The sequence below is a fragment of the Giraffa tippelskirchi genome, chromosome 11 (assembly GCF_054371585.1).
Source record: "Giraffa tippelskirchi isolate mGirTip1 chromosome 11, T2T-mGirTip1v1.2.pri, whole genome shotgun sequence".
NCBI lineage: Eukaryota > Metazoa > Chordata > Mammalia > Artiodactyla > Giraffidae > Giraffa > Giraffa tippelskirchi.
This window is the reverse complement of record NC_137285.1, coordinates 124,654,304-124,674,346: the sequence shown is the minus strand read 5'-3', so window position 1 is coordinate 124,674,346 and position 20,043 is coordinate 124,654,304. Positions and strand designations below refer to the sequence as shown.

At 38.3% G+C, this 20,043-nt stretch overlaps 1 protein-coding gene across 6 annotated transcripts in view; it reads left to right on the top strand.

Moving 5' to 3' along the window:
* The first annotated feature begins 4,253 nt into the window (after positions 1–4,253).
* The window catches only part of RAB6A (RAB6A, member RAS oncogene family), an 89,711-nt gene continuing 73,921 nt past the window's right edge, over positions 4,254–20,043 (top strand). For 2 of the 6 annotated variants that reach the window (XM_081539551.1, XM_081539554.1), the window contains exons 1-2: positions 4,254–4,307; positions 4,468–4,763. In XM_081539551.1, the coding sequence (XP_081395677.1) occupies positions 4,694–4,763 (70 nt within the window). In that variant the 5' untranslated portion in view covers positions 4,254–4,307; positions 4,468–4,693. Of the gene's footprint in view, positions 4,764–20,043 lie in introns of all 6 variants that reach the window. The other 4 variants (XM_081539553.1, XM_081539555.1, XM_081539556.1 and 1 more) reach the window with 2 other exon arrangements.

Here is a 20,043-nt window from a genome sequence, read left to right as displayed (position 1 = left end):
ATGAGCAATATGAATTCAGTTCTTTTACCTGGGTAGTTTTTCTCCTTTTATTGATTTCCTGCCTCTCCAAGAGTAATAAATTCTTTTTAGGGAGTAGTAAGCAGAAAAAGGCATTCCAGTCTGGTAACTATTACTGTATTATATATACATACACACGCACACAGTATTGAGTGCCTAATGTTTAAGGAGTTGTGTGAGGTATTTTAAGGGATCTAAAGATGAGACTATCAGATGCTTCCAGCCACAAGTAACAATGACAAAGACATATTGTGAAAACATTAATACATATAAAGACATTTATTATTTTGCTAAAAAGAAACCCAGAGGAAGTGCAGTGATACGATGATGCCTTTTAGATTTCTGCTTAGCCATTATCAGTGAGTTGACCTTTTTCTTCAGGATTATATATTAATGTTCACATAATGTGTTTGCTCTAGATGTCATGTCCTTATATAACCATACTCGGTGGCAGAAAAATGTCAGTTTTTCCTCATCTATCTCTTCTCATCAAGGAAGAAAATTTATCTTAGAAGTCTCTGGCACATTTCCTTTGTATCCCATCAGCTCAGATAAAGTCAGGAGCCCATATAGCTTAGCTGAAGGGAAGGTGGAAAAGTATTCATTGTTTCCAATGTATATTGTGGGAGTGTGTGTGTGTGTTGGGTTGCATAGGCAACAAATAGTGTCTGTCACAGGAAATAAGATGAAATCTCTGTCCTCCCTCAGGAGGTTTTTTTCTCTAGGGGCAGAAAGACAAGCTGTAATTGTATTACAATTTCTGTGTGTTAGATTCCTGGTCACACTCATGGGCTTCAAATTAGCAATCCTTTTTAAACTAATGAAAGAAAACTGCTCTGGTACTTTCCCAATGGAGCTGCCAAGGCTGTCCTCTCCCACTGTCCCCAATTTTTAGTCAGGAAATTCCGATCTGGGCATCTTTGCCATAAGTGTTTTAAAGGAATGCAGTATCCATTTACATCACACGATTTTAAGTGATGTTCTCTTTCTCCACAAAGCTCTTGCCCTTCCATTTCCATATGCCCGAATCGCATTCACCTTTTGAAGAAAACTAATCTCTCATTTATTTCACAAAAATTTGTTACACGCTTACAGTGGAGCAAGCACTCTGCAAGTGTTGGGAATACAAGACATGAGCTTTTACCTCATTAAGCTTGTAGTCAGGTGGGGAAGACTGACAATTAACAAATACAATTAAGTGATGGGGAAGAATAGGATACAATGGAGGGCTTCCCAGGTGGCGCTAGTGGTAAAGAACCCACCTGCCAATGCAGGAGAAACAAGAGGTTGACCCCTGGGTTGGGAAGATCCCCTGCAGGAGGGGGGATCCCACTCCAGTATTCTCGCCTGGAGAACCCCCAAGGACAGAGGAGCCTGGCAGGCTACAGTGTATAGGGTGGCAAAGAGTCAGACCCGACAGAAGTGACTTAGCATGCACACAGGATACAATGGGAGGACAGGAAGGGTATTTACTCTTGGTGGGAATGGGAGCAGACTGAGAAGTTTTTTTAGAACTTTTTAAAGGTAATTTTAAAGAATGAGTAGGAATTGGGAAGAGGAAGGAAGGTGTTCAAGGTAAAGAGAAATCATAGAGGTGAAAGTGTTGGGGAAAGCACCCTTGAAAAAGGAAACTTTAATTCCTTCTTCTCCCAAGTAATTTCTCCATTTGATGAATGGAGTTGCATAGTACACACTATGCAACTTTTAGACCATAAGATCTCTAAAGATAAAACATATTACTTACACAGAGCACTTGATAAATATGACTTTAGCTTCAGAAGAGAAAGAGGCTGTATATGTGTCAATGCAAAGTGCCAAGTTAAAACATTAAAAACATCTCAGGTAAGAGATGCCTATGTAATATCGCTCTTTAGAATGGTAGGAATAGTCACACCCACCCAGGTGATTACAGAGATCAAAGCAGCAGGGAAGAATTGATTCATAAAGTTCTGGAGAAAGCACAAAATAATTATAGTTCCAATCCTCAGATGTTCCTTTAAAGGTTATTTTAGGAAGCATAATGAAAACCTGGTACACATCAGAAAGAAAAAATCGCCACTCATTTTTGTTTGCAGAGTTTTTCTATTTGGTATTAGCTACTCTTTCTGTGTACTAACGTTCTGGGTTACTGATGGGGAGAGACCTGACAGACCTGACAAATTACTTTTAAAATCAAATATTAAAAAAGAAAAATCAAAGTTGTGTCCATGTCACAACTGAGGTTTTTACCATTTAATTTGAGATGTGTGTTCTAAAATCTTTCTGCTGCTTGGTTGACAGCAACTAGACAGAAGTGAATTTTGATCGAGAAGGAAATTCGAGGATGTATCTGTTGTCTTGATAGGCCAGAATAATTGAAAAAGCAAGAATCTCTTTTCCTCCCCTCAATTTATCCTAGTTCATTCTGCAATTCATCCCTGGGTTTGAGAAGGCAATTGTTTGATCCTGTCATTTCTATAGCTAAGTAAATAACCCTCAAATAAGGAGAAAATGTACATAAATGTGTTTTGTGAATGGTATGGCTCTATACACAAATTTAATAACTTATTTTTTATTATTAATTTGGAAGTATTTTTGATACCAGTTTTCAAAAGTGTCTCTTTCAAGGGCAAGGATTATTTTTTCATATGCTGTCCTATAGTATGGTGAGTTGTGACTGAAGTATGGTAAGGAGTTGATGCCAAATTCTCTAATTTGACAATTTGTTTATTTGATAATTCTTAACATTTATTTATCTTTTATTAATAGACTATTTTTTTAAAGTTTTAGATTTACAGAAAAATTGAGTAGAGAATACAGGAAATCCCCATACGCCTCTCCTCACTCCCAATTCCTCTATTACCCTGCATTAGTATGACACGTTTGTTACAATACACTAATATTGTTACACTGTAATTAACTAAAGTCCATATATATTCAGATTTCCTTAGTTTTTGCCTAATGTCCTTTTCCTGTTCCAGGATCCCATTCAGCCTTAACAGTTTAGTTATCATGTTAGTTGTATCCACATTACTCTTAGTTGTCACATTTTCTTGAGCTCCTCTTGCGTGTGACATTAGTTTTGGGGGTCATCTTCATTTTGGGGGTCATGAACTGGGTTGAAAATTATGGATTTTCTCCACAGAAAAATAGGCAAGCTGTAGATGGCTTATTTAAGGGAGGTCTACTCACAGCAGATTCGGAAACCCTGCTTTAGAAGAAACGGATGATCTTTAGAACGTCCACTTCCCCACATCAGGGCCATGCTCTACTTCCAATCTGCTGTGTGATCTTTCTGCAAACCCATTTCCTACATGAGCCTCAGTTACACCATCTGTGAAATGGGGGATTTAGTTTACCTGATATCTAAATCCTTTTCTATCACAATAGAAGGTGGGATCACCCAGGGCTGTCCACATCTGAGCAACAAAGATTGGTAACAGAAGACCGTAACAGGTCAGGCTAAGAAAGTGAATAGGCTTATCAACAAGGAGTTGTGGAGGTTCAATGGGGGAAAAGACAAAACCTGGGTTCCACTTTATGACTGTGGATTTTGTAAGTCATTTCCTTCCCACGAGCTTCTGTTTCTTCATCTGCAAAAAATATGAAAGCCCTGCTTCTGGTAGTTATGAAACTCCTTGGAGCAACAGCGGAGAATGTACCAAGAAGGGTATCATGTGAGGAATTATAAGAAAGAAAATGGAGAAAGTGGGTGAAGGGCGGATGTGAGGAATGAGAAGTAAGGGTGAGGGCTCAGGAAAGAGGAACTGTCCGCACACCTTTAGGCCTTCCGACTTCCCCTGCACCTGTTTGGGTCAATTCCATCTCCTTTCCGGCCCCGCCTCCGCCCCAATTCCCTCCCCTCCCCTCAGGCTGCGACTGGCCACACTTCGCATGGCCGCCACGCTCAGCCGCTTTCCACCACGCGAGGGTAGCGCGTGCGCTCTGGCGCCGCCACCTCACTCCCATCTATGTCTGCCCTTGACCTCTTTCGATTGGTTCATCCAGTAACTGACGTAAGTACTCTCTATTCCACCTCCAACAGTTCCTCCAGCCTCCGCCCCACCACCTCCCTGCATATCCCCAAGCCAGTGGAAACCTAACCTCCCCTGATCTCCGCGGAGCGGGTGGAGCCGGGAAAGGGGGCTGAACCAGGAAGGCGCAGTCTGTGGCGCGCACGCGCACGCACGCACGCCGGGGCTGGCTGGGTGGCAGGCTCGCGCCCGGGCTCGCCCCGCGCCGCGCCACAGGCTCGCGCACTCAGCAGGTTGGGCTGCGGCGGCGGCAGCTGTGGAGCTGAAGCGCTGCGTGTGAGAGGTCCCAAACGCTTCTGCGGGGGCTCCCACTCCGCCACCCTCACCTCAGTTTCGGTGCCGGGTGCTGAAAGGGGAAAGGCTCTAGCCTTGGGATCCCCCCCCACCCCTAGCACACCCCTGGCTGCTTCCGACACCGCCTTCATTCCCTTTCTAGCTGCGGGCCTCGCTAGGTGCTAGGCGACTCCGAGGGGAGGCGACGGCGACGGCTGCCTGTCTGTGTGGAGGAGCCCTGCTCTCCAGCCTTGTTCTGCCGCCGGGCCCTGCAGGGGCCGAGAGAGCTCGGCGCCGGCCCTTCCTCTAGCCTCTTCGTCAACCGGTTGGAGCAGCGTCGGTCCGGGAGGTCTCTGGGCTGAGGCGGCGGCAGCTTCTCCGGCTCCATCATGTCCGCGGGCGGAGACTTCGGGAATCCGCTGAGGAAATTCAAGCTGGTGTTCCTGGGGGAGCAGAGCGGTGAGTGCGCGGCTCCCCCACTCCTGGCAGCTGGCCGTGGCTTCCCCGCACCGCCCCCCGATGCGGCCCTTCAGTCCGTGGAGGCTCCCTGCGGGCCTCGCGTTCGCGCTTGGTTCTACCCCCCGCAGCCCCTGCCCGTATTCGGTTCGCCGACCCCTCTTCGCCACCCGTTCCTCTTCCCATGATCCGTCGCTCGTATTTTGACCCTTCCGTCCCCGACTCCGCCGACTCCGTTCCCCGCAGCCCGGCCCTCTCCGGTCGATCTGCCCTCCCCACTCCTCACCCCGCCCAGCCCCAGCCTCCTTGTCCATCCCTTTCTTCCTCCGGTCTCCGTCGTCTCGCCAACCCCAGCTCCCTCCCTTGAACCCCACCCTTGTTCCTTGCTCTTATCCCAGTTGGTCTGCTCTGTGAGGCCCACCCGGGAAGCCCCACGGTGGGTAACCGGCCCTCTTCAATCTTGCGCTAGGAGGGTGGGATCTGGGCGTTGTTTCCCCCAGAGGTTTAGCCGCGAGAAGTACGGGTCTTACCGAATTTGGGATGTTGGGGGGGGGGGTCCTAGGAAATTATTGGATTGTTTTCACCTGGGTGGGGAGCTGGTCTGGGTTTTGGAGGATGTATATCTGAATTGGAGGGGACTTGAGGATGGAGTGGTTGGTGAGTGAGGGAGTGGCGGCGGCAGTGGCGATTTTTGCCCCTTGGGTTAGGCTGTGGCTCGTTGGAAAACCTCGTTTTCTTCTCTTGACTCTCATCCCTGACGATCCTTTTGGCAGTGTTCATGCCCTTCCAGTCTCTGCCAGATGCTATGTCATGATCGTTTTACTTGGAATTTTTCACATCTCACCTCTCCTTTTTCTGCTTCAACGCGAAGCAGTATCTGATTCTCCTCACGGTGGTGCAGACAGGAATTACTGGGGAGATGTTAATTATTCCATTTCATTAGTATTTTCCAAATATATATCAATATTTAGGATTCCTTTGAGAGATGGGTTTAGAATAACGAACATCTTTGTTTTGTAGGATTTCATTTGGGCTTTGGGAGTAACAGAGTAGAGAAGAAATAGATTCATCCACTTGTTATCTAAATTAGATTTGAATATATAATATCATTTTGGCTAAATGATTCTTGTATAGTTAATATTATTTAGTAACTGATGAGTGAAATTGTTATGTCATTTATCTGGTCAGACTTGTGCTGTCATTGTACTTTGTTTTAGGTATAAGGTTCTAATTTTGTGATGACTGTCTCTAAAATTACTTCTTATGATAATTCCAATTTTATGCTATATTATGCAAACTTCATACTCTGTAGTTTAGCGATTACCATGCTCTGTTGTTTTTCTCACACTTTTCTTATCTTTAAAATTGAGTCATTGGGAGATTTATTAGTTTCTCCGGAGTCATCAGACAATTGAGTTACCTGGTAGATATTTTAGGTTAGGCTATAGAAAACATTTACTTCTTTTGATAACAGAAGATAACTGATAGCAAATAAATTCGGAGCTCTTATTACTACTTTGAACTATTTATACTAATTGGAATGGCATTGAAGTAGGTTAATAATAGTTGCAAAATTGCTTCCAGTTGGACTTGAAGAATCATTTTTCTCCTTTCATAAATCATCTTTTCTCCATGACCTCTTATCAGGTCTCCTCTTTTCCTATTTTTCCTGAAGTAAATATAAACTTGCTCCTTTAAGTAACTTAGTGAAACCTATGAGATTGATCCCTGTCTAGGTATTTTATGACAGTTTCAAGACAGTGCCATACATAAAATACAGCTATTGGTCATTATCGATAAATAGGACACACATACACACACAGGAATTGCTTATGGTGCACTCTAGGGATTTTATTGCCTGCCTTACATTGTGGTGCAGAGCTATTTAGTTTGCATGAAAAATACATTAATCTCTGTCTTAGGAAGATTTTAGTATGAATAGAGACCATAATTTAAGAATCTGCAAGTTTCCTTTGAATCTCTTGAGTATTTATATTCTAATTCACATTGCAGAGTTTTATGGCTTCTCATTTAATTTCTTTTAAGTCTAAACTAACTCCCCTTCCTTCCACCGTCTTAATTTTTTTGTAACTAGACTTGATTTTTTAGAACAGTTTTAGATTCATAGAAAAATTAAGATCCTGCAGAGTTCCCATCTAGCCCCACCTGGTTTCCCCTATTATTAACATCTTATATTTCTGTGGTGCATTTGTTACCGTTAATGAACCAATATTGATACATTATTAACTAAAATCTATGGTTTATTCAGGTCTTCTTAATTTTTATCTTTTTGTCTTTAAACATTCAATTCAGGATGCCATATTACATTTGGTTGTCCTGTCTCCTTAGGCTCATCTTAGATTTTTTTTTTAGCATTGTGTTTACATGCTTTTTAACTCTGTAGGACTGTGAGATTAATTATCTTTTGAGACCTCTGTATTGCTCGGTAATACTGTCCATTGGCTTTGGAAAGATTGACCTCTGTTTTCACAGGCAGTGTCTGTAGTTTTCTTATGCATTAGCAAAAGTCTGTATAGTCCATGTCATCTTGATTTAACTCATGAATTTTTTATTTTTAGGTTTTAGAATTCCACAATTCATCTTTCAAAGACTAATCTGTGGCAAAGCTTTGTCTCCTTAACGGCATTTACCACATTTCTAATTCTTACTTGTGTTTATTTTTGTCTTTTTCCCACAACAGAATGCAAATCCCATGAAGATTAAAAATTATTTTTTTGTTCATTGTATTCCCAGTGCCTAGAATGGTGCCAGGCTTATAGCAGGTACTCAGAATGAATGATGATTGAATTTAATAGTAACCAAAGCTAGAGTCATGTTTGTTATGCTGAAGTCTACATTTTTTTCCTTATGCAATTAATAGTTTAACAGTAACTCTTTTGGGAGAGGGGAGGCTGCATTGCATGGTTACTGGACCCAACCAGAGATTGAACCCAGGCCAGCCAGTGAAACTGCAGAGTCCTAACCACTGGACTGCCAGTGAATTCCCAACAATAACATTTTGTACTTACATAATTTGATTGTGTGTGGGGATAGTCCAGATGCTCAGGGGGCATGGATTCCAATAATTTACATACAGCCTTTACCATGGCACTTAAAAAAAAAGACTGACCATAATTTTATACAGTTTTTAGTTGAACAAAATTAGTTTTGTATTGTTAAAGTTATTTTAAATTATTTTCTTTTATTATAGTGCCTAAAATATGTCAAATGATTATTAAAGACAGATTCATGGAACAGATTTGAAGTTAGGTAAACTGTTTTATTTAGCTTTTCAAAAATTTAAGGATCTGTACTCTATAGTGAAGATGAATTGTTTAGTATTATGAAGTCTCATGTTGAATTAATGACATCAGTCTCGGTAATCTTACTGTAAACTTTTATGGTTTCTTTGTATTTCAGTAGTATAGATGATTTAATAAAGAAATGTTGAAATACATATCTTAAATCTGTGTATTTAAAGTTTTATTTGAGGAACCTCTTTTATTACTACTTTTGATTATTGTCTTGAAATGCAGAGGTACTTCTAGGGATGTCATGATAGTTTAGAGTAGAAAATAATACAAACAAATGTTATGAGTTACAAATTAGGAAGTGTAATCTCAAAAAGAAGCGCATACCTGGCTTAGTACTGCTTATTTTTTTACTTTGTATTACCTATTTTACATTAGTTCTTTTGAATTGTAGTATGCAATGTTGGAAAAAAAATCTTAATATCAGAGACAAAGAATACTGAACAGTTTCAACTGGCTAGGTCGGTGCTCTTTTTTCTTTTCAGAATCGTGTTATGCTTTCACAAATTGTTGAGGCTTCTAAAGAGCTTTTTATATCCCTGTTTATTGCATCAAAAGTTAACTGAGAAAATTTTAAACTATTTATTTCATCTAAAAATAATAGTATTAAATCTATTACATGTTGGCATAATCATTTTAATGAAAGAGAACTATTTTCCAAACAAAAATTTAGTGAAAGAGTGGCATTGTTTTGCGTATTTGCAAATCTCTGTAATGTCTGATGTATTAAATGTCATCTGGTTCTAGTAACTGCTTCTGCATTCAATCTCTTATAATATCACACATCACATAGGCTCTGGGAAACTCCACTATACACTCATGAGAGAATGAAAGTGATAAAAAGCCAAATAACATCTTGATATTACGAAAATGGTTTTGACCCTCAGGAGAGTAGTGGGCCCAGCCAAAGGGTCCTAGAGATCCTGGGAGTTGGTGGACCATATTTTGAGAACTACTAGGTTCTAGATAATATTAAGCCATTTGTATCTTATAGCTTCATATTGTATTTAGAACAGAAGGAATTTTTTCCATGTCTTGTTTTGAAATGGTAAAGCTAATCAGTAGAGCTAGTAATTATGAGCAGTGTCTGGGTTTCATATTTTGACTCTAATCACTGATGTTGGGCAAATTATTGACGTCTTTATCTATAAAATAAAAATAATAGGACCTATCATATACAGTTATTGTGGAGGTTAAATTAGTTAATAAAATGTAAAGCATTTAGAAGACTGCCTGGCACTGAAAACTGCTATGCTGTCAAGTAGTTTAATATGAGCCTACTCTTAAGAACTATTACTGCTACTCTTAAGAAATAAACAAACATATCAGGGCTGGGGCAATGGGATGATCCAGAAGGATGGGATGGGGAGGGAGGTGGGTGGGGGGTCCAGGAAGGGGAACACATGTAAACCCATGGCTGATTCATGTCAATGTATGGCAAAAACTATTACAATATTGTAAAGTAATTAGCCCCCAACTAAAATAAATAAATTTATAAAAAAAAAAAGAAATAAACATATCATCATGGAAGAAATATATAATGGGATTCCCAGATGGCTCAGTGGTAAAGAATCCACCTGCCAATGCAGGAGACACAGGAGATTCAGGTTTGATTCCCTAGGTCAGGAAGATCCCCTGGAGGAGGAAACAGCAACCAGCTCCAGTATTCTTGCTGGGAAAATCCCATGGATAGAGAAGCCTGGTGGGCTACAGTTCTTGGGATTGCAAAGAGTCAGACATGACTGAGTACACACACATGCACACACAGTATAGTGTGATGAGTGCAGTTACTTTGAAAGGTAGAGTTAAAAGGTACAGAGAAGTGACAGAGGAGTATGGTGTTTCACGGAAGGTACATTGTAAATATGACTGACTAATATTTTAAGCATCTTCTAGTTGAAATTCTTGAATTAGAGCTTTCCAAAGTTGAAGGAGACATTTAAGAAGTCACTTAATCCATTTCTCTTAGGACTTTAAACTGGACCACTTTTTTTCTCCCCTAACTTGATTTTTAACTGTTAATACAATCACATATTTCACAAATCAAAATTATGTAAAATTATATTCTTCAAAAAAAACTTACTACTGCTCCTGTTCCTATGACCTCATTCCTTATTTCTTCCTCCATTAGTAATTATATATATATATGTTATGTATACTCTGGGATTTCTTTATGCAAGCACAGGCAAATATGAATATAATTTTTTATTCTTCCTTACAGAAGATGTATCAGATTTTCTTCTGAACTTGAATGCATCAGGTTTTCTCTCAGTTTGATCTGCCTGGGACATCTCCCCCAGAATCTTACGATCTTTTCTAATTTATACTAGTTACCTTCCCTGAGTGATGTACAGCTGTCAACCTTTACTTTTATTTTGAAGTTTCCTTGTCTCTCTTGTGCGTGGATTCCTTGTTTCTCAGATTACATTTTTCTTTTTTATTGTTCACTCCCTCATTATGTAAATGTATCTACCAGTAAGTAGCTTCCTAATAAAAGGAACATGTTCAGTTCAGTTCAGATGCTCAGTTGTGTCTGACTCTTTGCGACCCCATTGACTGCAGCCCGCCAGGCCTCCCTGTCCATCACCAACTGCCGGAGCTTACTCAAACTCATGTCCATTGAGCGGTGATGCCATCCAACCATCTCATCCTCTGTCGTCCCCTTCTCCTCCTGCCTTCAATCTTTCCCAGCATCAGGGTCTTTTCCAGTGAGTCAGTTCTTCGCACCAGGTGGCCATAGTATTGGAGTTTCAGCTTCAACATCAGTCCTTCCAATGAATATTCAGGACTGATTTCCTTTAGGATGGACTGGTTGGATCTCCTTGCAGTCCAAGGGACTCTCAAGAGTCTTCTCCAACACCACAGTTCAAAAGCATCAATTCTTCAGTGCCCAGCTTTCTCTATAGTCCAACTCTCACATCCATACATGACTACTGGAAAAACCATAGCTTTGACTAGACGGACCTTTGTTGGCAAAGTAATGTCTCTACTTTTTAATATGTTATCTTAGTTGGTCATAACTTTTCTTTCAAAGAGCAAGCGTCTTTTAATTTCATGGCTGCAGTCACCATCTACAGTGATTTTGGAGCCCCCCCAAAATAAAGTCTCTCACTGTTATTGTTTCCCCATCTATTTGCCATGAAATGATGGGACCAGATGCCATGATCTTCGTTTTCTGAATGTTGAGTTTTAAGCCAACTTTTTCACTCCCTCTTTCACTTTCATCAAGAGGCTCTTTAGTTCTTCACTTTCTACTGTAAGGGTGGTGTCATCTGCATATCTGAGGTTATTGATATTTCTCCTGGCAATCTTGATTCCAGCTTGTGCTTCATCCAGCCCAGCATTTCTCAAGATGTACTCTGCATATAAGTTAAATAAGTAGAGTGACAATATACAGCTTTGACGTACTCCTTTCCTGATTTGGCACCAGTCTGTTGTTCCATGTCCAGTTCTAATTGTTGCTTCTTGACCTGCATACAGATTCTCAGATGAGCACACGTCCTTCTACTCCACTGTCTTGGAGAAAATCCCAAAAAGGAACATGGGAGAAAGTTTTTTTAGACCTTGTATATCTGAAAATGTGTTTGTACAGCCCTTACACTGAAGTTTGGTGGTGTTAGAATTTTAGGTTGGATGTGTTCTTTCTTCAGAAATATGAAGACATTAATATATTGTCTTGTAGTGTATAGTGTTGCCATTATAACTCTTCGTCTTTTGATCTTTTACGATGATGTGTTTGTTTTCATTTTATATGCTGAGTAATAGGTATAAATCCTTTCAAATTGGAAACATAAGTTTAGTTTCAGGAAAATTTCTTGACTTAACTAATGTGATATTCTGTTCTCCATTTTCACTCCAATCCTCCTGGATTGATCCTCTAATTGTATCTTATCTTGCCCGTTTTTCATTTCTTTGTTTCTGTTTTAGTTCTCAAAAGATTTTCTCAGCTTTCTTCTGTTACATTTTATTTGTGCTATCATTTTAATTTCAAAGAGCTCTTCTTTGTTTTCTGATTGTTTCTGTCTGTAGAATCTTTTTGAGCCTAGCATCTTCTCGTCATTAAAAATTTTTTTATTAAAGTATAATTGATTTTCAACGTTTGTTGATTTCTGCCGTATCTCTTGTCATTTTGAGGATATTAAAGGGATGTGACTTTCTCAGTACTCAGTTTTTTGTAAATTGCTTTTCACTTTTTATTCTAGTTTTTTATTTCTTTGATGTGGTCCTCAGAGAACTAGTAATTCTTGACTGTCTGCCTTTTTTTAAGAGTTAAGCACAAGAATTTGCTTTTAAGCTCTTATGTGGGTTTATTGGACTTCTCAGTAGGACAATCTGCCTAATTTCTTTTGGGGGAAAGTCTCTGATGTTAGCTCTTTTAAGTCTTTTTGCCAGTCACATTTCTTAAAGAAGAGTTGTCCTGTGTTCTGCTGGAGAGGATAAGCTTGGTTGCCAGCTTTCTTGAAGCTGAATGGAGACGTGTACTTCAAATTAGAAGGTGAGTTAAGTTGTTTATAACAGGGAAGTAGAGAATATGATTTAGAAAGATTTTAGGCCACCTCTGGACTAAAGATATTTTGACCTATAGTTCCTCTTCACAAAAAGACTGAGTTCGTTTAGTTTTAGATAAAGCATTCCTTTTGTACTTCCAAAATTCTTAAAACTTTCCTCTCCAGAATATTGTACATTCGTTTTCAAAGTTTTTACTATAATATTTAGTCTTTTATGTAAACACAATCAAAATGGTTACTTCAGTCTCAATCTGATAGTTCTTAAGGCTGCACAAAATCCATCTTAGATCTTTTAAATTTCTGTCCTTGGTGTCTAGCATAATGTCCTTCATATAGGCAACCATAAAATATTGAATCTGTCCAGTCATTAGGAAACTGAGTAAATAGGTCTTTCTTTCTTTAAGAAGATGACATAAGCACCAGCACATTGACATTAAGTAAATAGAACAAAACTGGATGGCTATTGCAGTTATTAATTTGCAAACTTCTAATGTTTGTTTATCAAGTTGTTTAGTGTGGAATGTTTATTTCCTTTGGTCCATGAAATTTTTATAGTTAATGTGATATGGGGGAAAAGTTGAAGGGCAAGAGTTAGGGATACTGAACTATGATCTTTGGTCTACCACCTTATATATTATGTGCCCTTAGAGTTTATTTTAATCTCTATGTAAAATGAGAAGAATCTACCCATATGATGTGGCCTGCATAGATGATCCTCTGTAGGCTCCACGCAGGGATTTACTGTCAGCACCCTCTCATATTCCTACTGATTTAATCCTCACAAAGCCTCCAGAGATTGAAAATAGTTCCTCTCCACAGAAAGACTGAGTATGATTAGTATTAAATAGAAGATTCCTTTTGTACTTCTAAAATTTTTAAAACTTTTCTTTCCAAAATATTGTACGTTTGTTTTCAATATATTAACTGTAGTATTTAGTCTTCTATGTAAAAACAATCTAAATAGTTAGGATTTCAGTCTCAGTCTGATTGATATTCTTTCTTTATATGTTTGTTTATTTGACTGTGTCGGGTCTTAGTTGCATCATGCAGGATCTTTTGTTGTGGCGCATGGACTCTCTAGTTGTGACTTGCAGGCTCAGTCGTTGCAGCCCGTGGGCTCTCTAGTTGCAAGGCATGGCCTCTGGAGTGCTCAGGCTTAGTTGCTCTGCAGCATGTGGGATCTTAGTCCCCCACGAGGGATTGAACTTGCCTCCTCTGCACTGCAAGGTGGATTCTTAACCACTATTTATTCTCATTTTACCATGAGGAAATTGAGGCACAGATAGGTTCAAATAACTTATCTCAGTAGTGTTGAGTTGGCCAAAAAGTTCCTTTGATTTTTTTAAGTTAAAAGACACATTTTTCATTTTCACCAAGAACTTTATTGAACAACCTATTCACTGTTTTGTTCCACTACCTTCTACCATTTTTAAGGCAACTTCATAATTCCATCTTCCCAAACTTTTTATCTTTTTGAACAAAGAACTGTTCTAGGTGCCTTTTACAGTCTTCCAGAGAGTTGAGAGTTTTTCCATTAAGAGAACTTTATAAAGACTGAAATAAATGGACATCTGAAGGTACAGTGTCTGGTGAATATAGCAGATGAATCAGAACTTCCCAGCTAAGCTGTAGCAGTTTTTGCCTATCATCAGAGAAACATGCAGTCTTACATTATCTTGATGGAAGATTGTGTGTTTTCTGTTGACCAATTCTGAATGCTTTTCCTTAAGTACTGCTTTCAGTTGGTCTAATTGGGAGCAATTCTTCTTGGAATTAATCATTTGGTTTTCCAGAAGGAGCTCATCTATTAATAGAGGACCCCCTTCTGATTCCACCGTGTATACAACATCATCATCTTTGAATGAAGACCAGCCTTTGGTGTGGTTGGTGGTGGTTCATTTTACTTGTTCCACAATCTCTTCCATTCCACATGATTGCACAGTATCTAGTTTTCATTGCCTGTCACAGTTTGTTTTGAAAACAGAACATTTTCATAGAGATTTGCATGCAGAAATACAGTGAACTTATATGGAACCCAAACATCAAAGTGATAACATAACCAAGCTGATTTTCAGCCCATGGTTTTCAGTGCTTGATTTAGATATTTTGAGTATATCAGCTATATTCCACATGGTATAGCATTGATTGTTCTCATTTAATGTCTTTGCTTTGATTGCTATCAACTTCAACTGGTCTACATAACCGTGGAGCATCATCTATAGAGAAATCTCCAGCATGAAGCTTTGCAGACCACTTTTGACATGTTCCATCAGTCACAGCACCTTCTCCATACACTGCACAAATCTTTTTTGCATTTTAGTTGCGTTTTTACCTTTATTGAAATAATAAAGCTTAATATGGCGAAAATGGTCCCTTTTTCTTCCGTCTTCAATATTAAAATGACTACACAAAAATTCATGAATTTTGATAAGTTTGTTTAAAAAATGCACACTGATATGACAGCTGTCACAATACAATCTAACAAAATTGTTTTGAATGAAGTTAAAGATAGCTGAGTGCTACTAGAGCCGTCTTAATGGGGAAAAGAAGAATGAACCTTTTATTTGGCTAACTCCAATATATACAGTTTAGTAACTGGCCACACTTGGGTTTCGGCTCAACAGTCTGGTTCTGGAGCTCTAGTACTGAAACACGAATCTGTACTATCTTTCCTTGATAAATTTTGTATAGGTGAAATATGTGCAGAAAGTACAGGATACTTTGGTGTTCCTGAAACAGTAAGAATGAAAAAACTAATCATCTGTGGAAAGCTGAACTATATGAACTAAATCTGTTACATAAATTTAAGTGTTTCTCAGGTATTTTGCTGTACTGGAATTTTGTGATTTATATGACAATTTTTAATACATGGAACTTACTGTTAAGTAGATAGTAAGATAAACAAATTAGTTGTAAAATTAGGTGGCTTTGATAAAATTTGCTTTGTTGATGATTGTTACTGGCTAATTATCAGAATCACTTCAAAATGTTGCTTATACACAAGGAAAATTATAGGTTTATTTAATAATGGAATTAAAATGTGATAGTCAAATGAGAATTGTTTAGTCACCTCAAGAAGCAAGGAAAGAAAGTGAAGTCACTCAGTTGTGTCCGACTCTTTGCAACCCCCTGGACTTTAGCCCTCCAGGTTCCTCCATCCATGGGATTTTCCAGGCAAGAGTTACTGGAGTGGGTTGCAAAAGTACAACTGAAAAAAGTCTTTGCTTTTGTAATATCTTACAGAAAAGATAATAGCTTGTTAATTTTCAGTTCTAAGATCTGAACAATAGGAGAAAGGCTTAAGCTAAAACATGTGAATTTATGTCATATATATGGAAGAATTTCCTGACTGAAAAAGTTGTAGAAGCACTAAGAGTGGGTTATGAAATGACCTGAAGATACTTCCTTTTTCGAACAGAGAAATGATTTCTTGGGAGAGCTAGGCGTGCTCAGACAGAACCAGAAGTATAGCTACAATGCTTAACATTCTATTTTGTGTTTTACAGAACCATATTCGTTGATAATTAAATGTTCTTATTTGTTAGTTTTAGTTGGTCTTACCTCAGTGTAAGCTGAATTTTATCAGACCTTCTGGTGATGGACTGAATAAATTTATTTATATAATATAGAATAAATTACATGACATGGGTTGGGAGTGGGATAGAAAGAAAAGTATTAGACTGTAATGCTATATGAAGTTTTGTGTGTATGGTTGCACAAGAGTGTTAGGCACAAATGCTAAATACCATTGAACAAAAAATGAATAGCCACAGTGTTCAGTATGAGATTGGTTAGTGTTTGAAATGATCATTTAAATTGCTTTTATATGGGAGGATATAATGAATGTTGTTGTATAGTCACTAAGTTGTGTTCGACTCTGTTGTGACTCCATGGACTGTAGCCCTCCAGGCTTCTCTGTCCAAGGGATTTCCCAGGCAAGAATAAGGGAGCAGTCACCATTTCCTTCTCCAGGGGATCTTCCTGACCCAGGGATTAAACCCACATCTCCTGCATTGCAGGCGGTTTCTTTACTGCTGAGCCACCAAGGAAGGCATGTAATGAATGTACTATTAGGGATTTTGAAAACTGTTTTGGAGAAATAAGCTTAGCTGAAGAGCTCTGAATGAATACAGAAGAAATGCAAATACAGAAGAAATGCTGTTTTAAAATTATATTTGTTTAATCTTTGTATGAAAAGGAGCTATTCTAATTTCTGGAAATCTTGTGATCATAAGTGGGTAGGAATATTTGGGAGAGTACTAAAATATGTCTTTAGACAATGTAAAGGAACAGCTAAGTGGACTATATTCTTTCTCTGAAATTTTGGGGTACTGTTGTATGAGGAAGGTACAACAACTCAGTGCTTGACCAGATGAGTCATTGAGATCCTGATCTACTATTTGGAGATTCTGTCTTTAAAACAAAACAAAAACTAGTTGAACTAAAATAGTAAAGAATTTACGTTTATTTATTTATGTTTATTGCCGGTTTTAAACCCTATGAGAGCAAAGCCTTTAGTTTTCTTATTTCTTGTAACTTTTTAAAGAATTGGTATGCTGGAAATGTGTTTCAGTAGAGTTGAAGGGAGGGTATTTTTGAGCTTTGCTTTTTTCCTTGGGTTTTTAGTTTTGGTTACTTTACTATTATATTATCAGGAGTATTTTTCCAAATCAAAAATTATTTGCTTAAATTCTGCCATGGACAGAAAAGCTAAGGTGCAATTAAAGAGACTATACTCACAGTTTAAAGAAAAACTTTAAGTCAGTGACAAACACTGTGATGTGTGGTAGTCTTAAACTGTTGCTTCATCCTCCTTCAAAACATATGTCCTTTATTCTCCATAAAGAAAAACAAAACGTGTAATTTTTTCTTCTAAAGAGACCAACTTATGCTTGCTTGCTTTTTTCACTCTTAATGACAACTTTTTCATAGAAAATGTTAGTTTTAATGTAGATAGATGTATCATTCTATAAAAATCTGAATTTTGTGTCCCATTTTAAGTAGTTTTTCCATAGTGTGAGTAATGAAGATAGCTTCCCGTATAATACTTGAGAAATTTTGCTTTGTTTTTTGTGTTTTGTTTTGTCTTTCACATTAGGTTTATAATCCACCTGAAATTAATATTTATGTGTACTATCGCATAGATGTCAGGTTTAATTTTTTTCAATATGGATGTGTAATTATCCCAACATCATATATTTTAAAACATTTCTTTTCCTCAGTGCTCTGCCATGTCAATTTTTTAATGAATGTCTGTCTTTAAATTCATTTTACAGACAGTCTGTTTCTGGAATTTCTGTTCTGATAATTGCTTTGTCTACTATTGCAACAATACAAAACCTACTCAGTATAACTTAATATAAAAATTATTGATTTACCAGAGAGCAAATCCTCCGACCTTATTCTTTTTATTTAAGACTGGCTTGGCAATTCTGGACTTTTGCAACCATGGGGAAATTTTTTAAAATAGAGCTTCAATTTTTTAGTAAGATTTGAGATTTTCTTTTCCCTTTCTTATTTTTTCTTATTTTTCTAGGACTGTGTACATTTCATCTAGTATTTCAAATTTATTAGCATAAATTATTCATGTTCTAATGTCTGTAGGATCTGTCTGTAGTCATGCTTCATTAGTTTCTAATACTCGTTATCTGTACCTTTCATTTCTTGGTAAGATTTACTAAAGGTTTATAAATTTAATCCTGGAGAAGGAAATGGCAGCTCACTCCAGAATTCTTGCCTGGGAAATCCCATGGACAGAAGAGCCCGGCGGGCTACAGATCATGGGGTGACAGAGTTGGATGCAACTGAGCACATGTAAATTTAATGTTTTTTTTTTCCCAGAAAACTATTGACCAGCCTTGTTGATTCTCAGTCATGTGTTTTCTGTTTTATTTCTGCTTTTTGTTTCCTTTCTTATGGTTTCTTTGGTTTATTTGCTGATGTTTTCCATCTACTTGAGAGAGAAATATATAGCTCTGGGTTTTATGTTGTTGTTGTTTTCCTAATGTATGCTGCATATAAGTGTGTGTGTATAATTGTATAAATTTCCCTTTAAGTACTATTGTAGTACTGTTTTGGAGATTCGTTATGCAGCATTTTTGTTATTCAGTACAAAATGCTTTCTAATTTCTGATTTCTCTTTTGACTCATTGGTTATTTAGAAGTTATTTGCAAACACTTGGGGAGTTTTTTTATAATTTTCTTTATATTTTTGATATCTAATTGTACTGTGGTCAGAGAATATATTTTCAGTGTTTTTAATTTTCTTGAGACTTTATTTATGGTCCATATGTCAGTTTTAATAAGTATTCCCTGTGTGATTGACGAGAATGTGAATATGTTAGGTGCAGAATTCAATATATGGTCACTGGATCATAATCAAGTGGTTCAAATATTCTGTGTCTTTATTCAGTTTTTGCCTGTTCTATTATTGAGAGAGGTATGATAAAATTTCTCATGATGATTGTGTCTCTGTATATTTATCCTTGTTTTTCCATTTTTAACTTGTGTTTTTGAGCCTTTGATGTTAGATGTGCACAAATTTGGAATTGTTGTTATGGTCTTGGTGACTTGAACCTTTTATCATCATCAGGTGTTCCACTATTTCTACTAATGCTTTTTGCCCTTAAGTTTACTTTGATGTTATCCATCTGCCAATGCAGGAGATGTGGATTCGATCCCTGTGTTGGGAATATCCCCTGGAGGAGGAAATTGCAACCCACTCCAGTATTCTTGCTGGGACATCACGTGGACATAGGAGCCTAGTGGGCTACAGTCCATGGTGTCGCAAAAGTCGGACATGACTGAGTGAATGAGCGCGTACTAATATACTTACTCTGATGTTAGTATAGGTTTGATTGGAGGATAATTACTTTACAATATTGTGATGCTTTCTGCCATACATCAACATGAATCAGCCACGGGCGTACCCATGTGCCCTCCCTCTTCAGGGCTTCCCAGCTGGTGCTAGTGATGAAGAACCTGCCTGCCAATACAGGAGATGCAAAAGATGCGGGTTCAATCCCTGCATTGGGAAGATTTCTGGAGAAGAGCATGACAACCCACTCCACTGTTCTTGACTAGAGAATCCCATGGAAGGGGAGCGTGGTGATCTACAAGTCCATAGGATTGCAAAGAGTTGAACACAATTGAAGTGACTTAGCACACACACTCCCTCTTAAATCTTTCTCCTACCTCCCTCCCCATCCCACCCCTCTAGGTTGTCACAGAACACTGGCTTTGGGTTCCCTGCATCATACAGCAAATTTCCACTGGCTATTTTACATATGGTAATGTATATGTGTCACAAGCTGTAATCAAAGATTATCTGGAGAAATATCAGCAACCTCAGATATGCAGATGATACCACCCTTATGGCAGAAAGTGAAGAGGAACTAAAGAGCCTGGATGAGGGTGAAAGAGGAGAGTAAAAAAGCTGGCTTAAAACTCAGCATTCAAAAACTA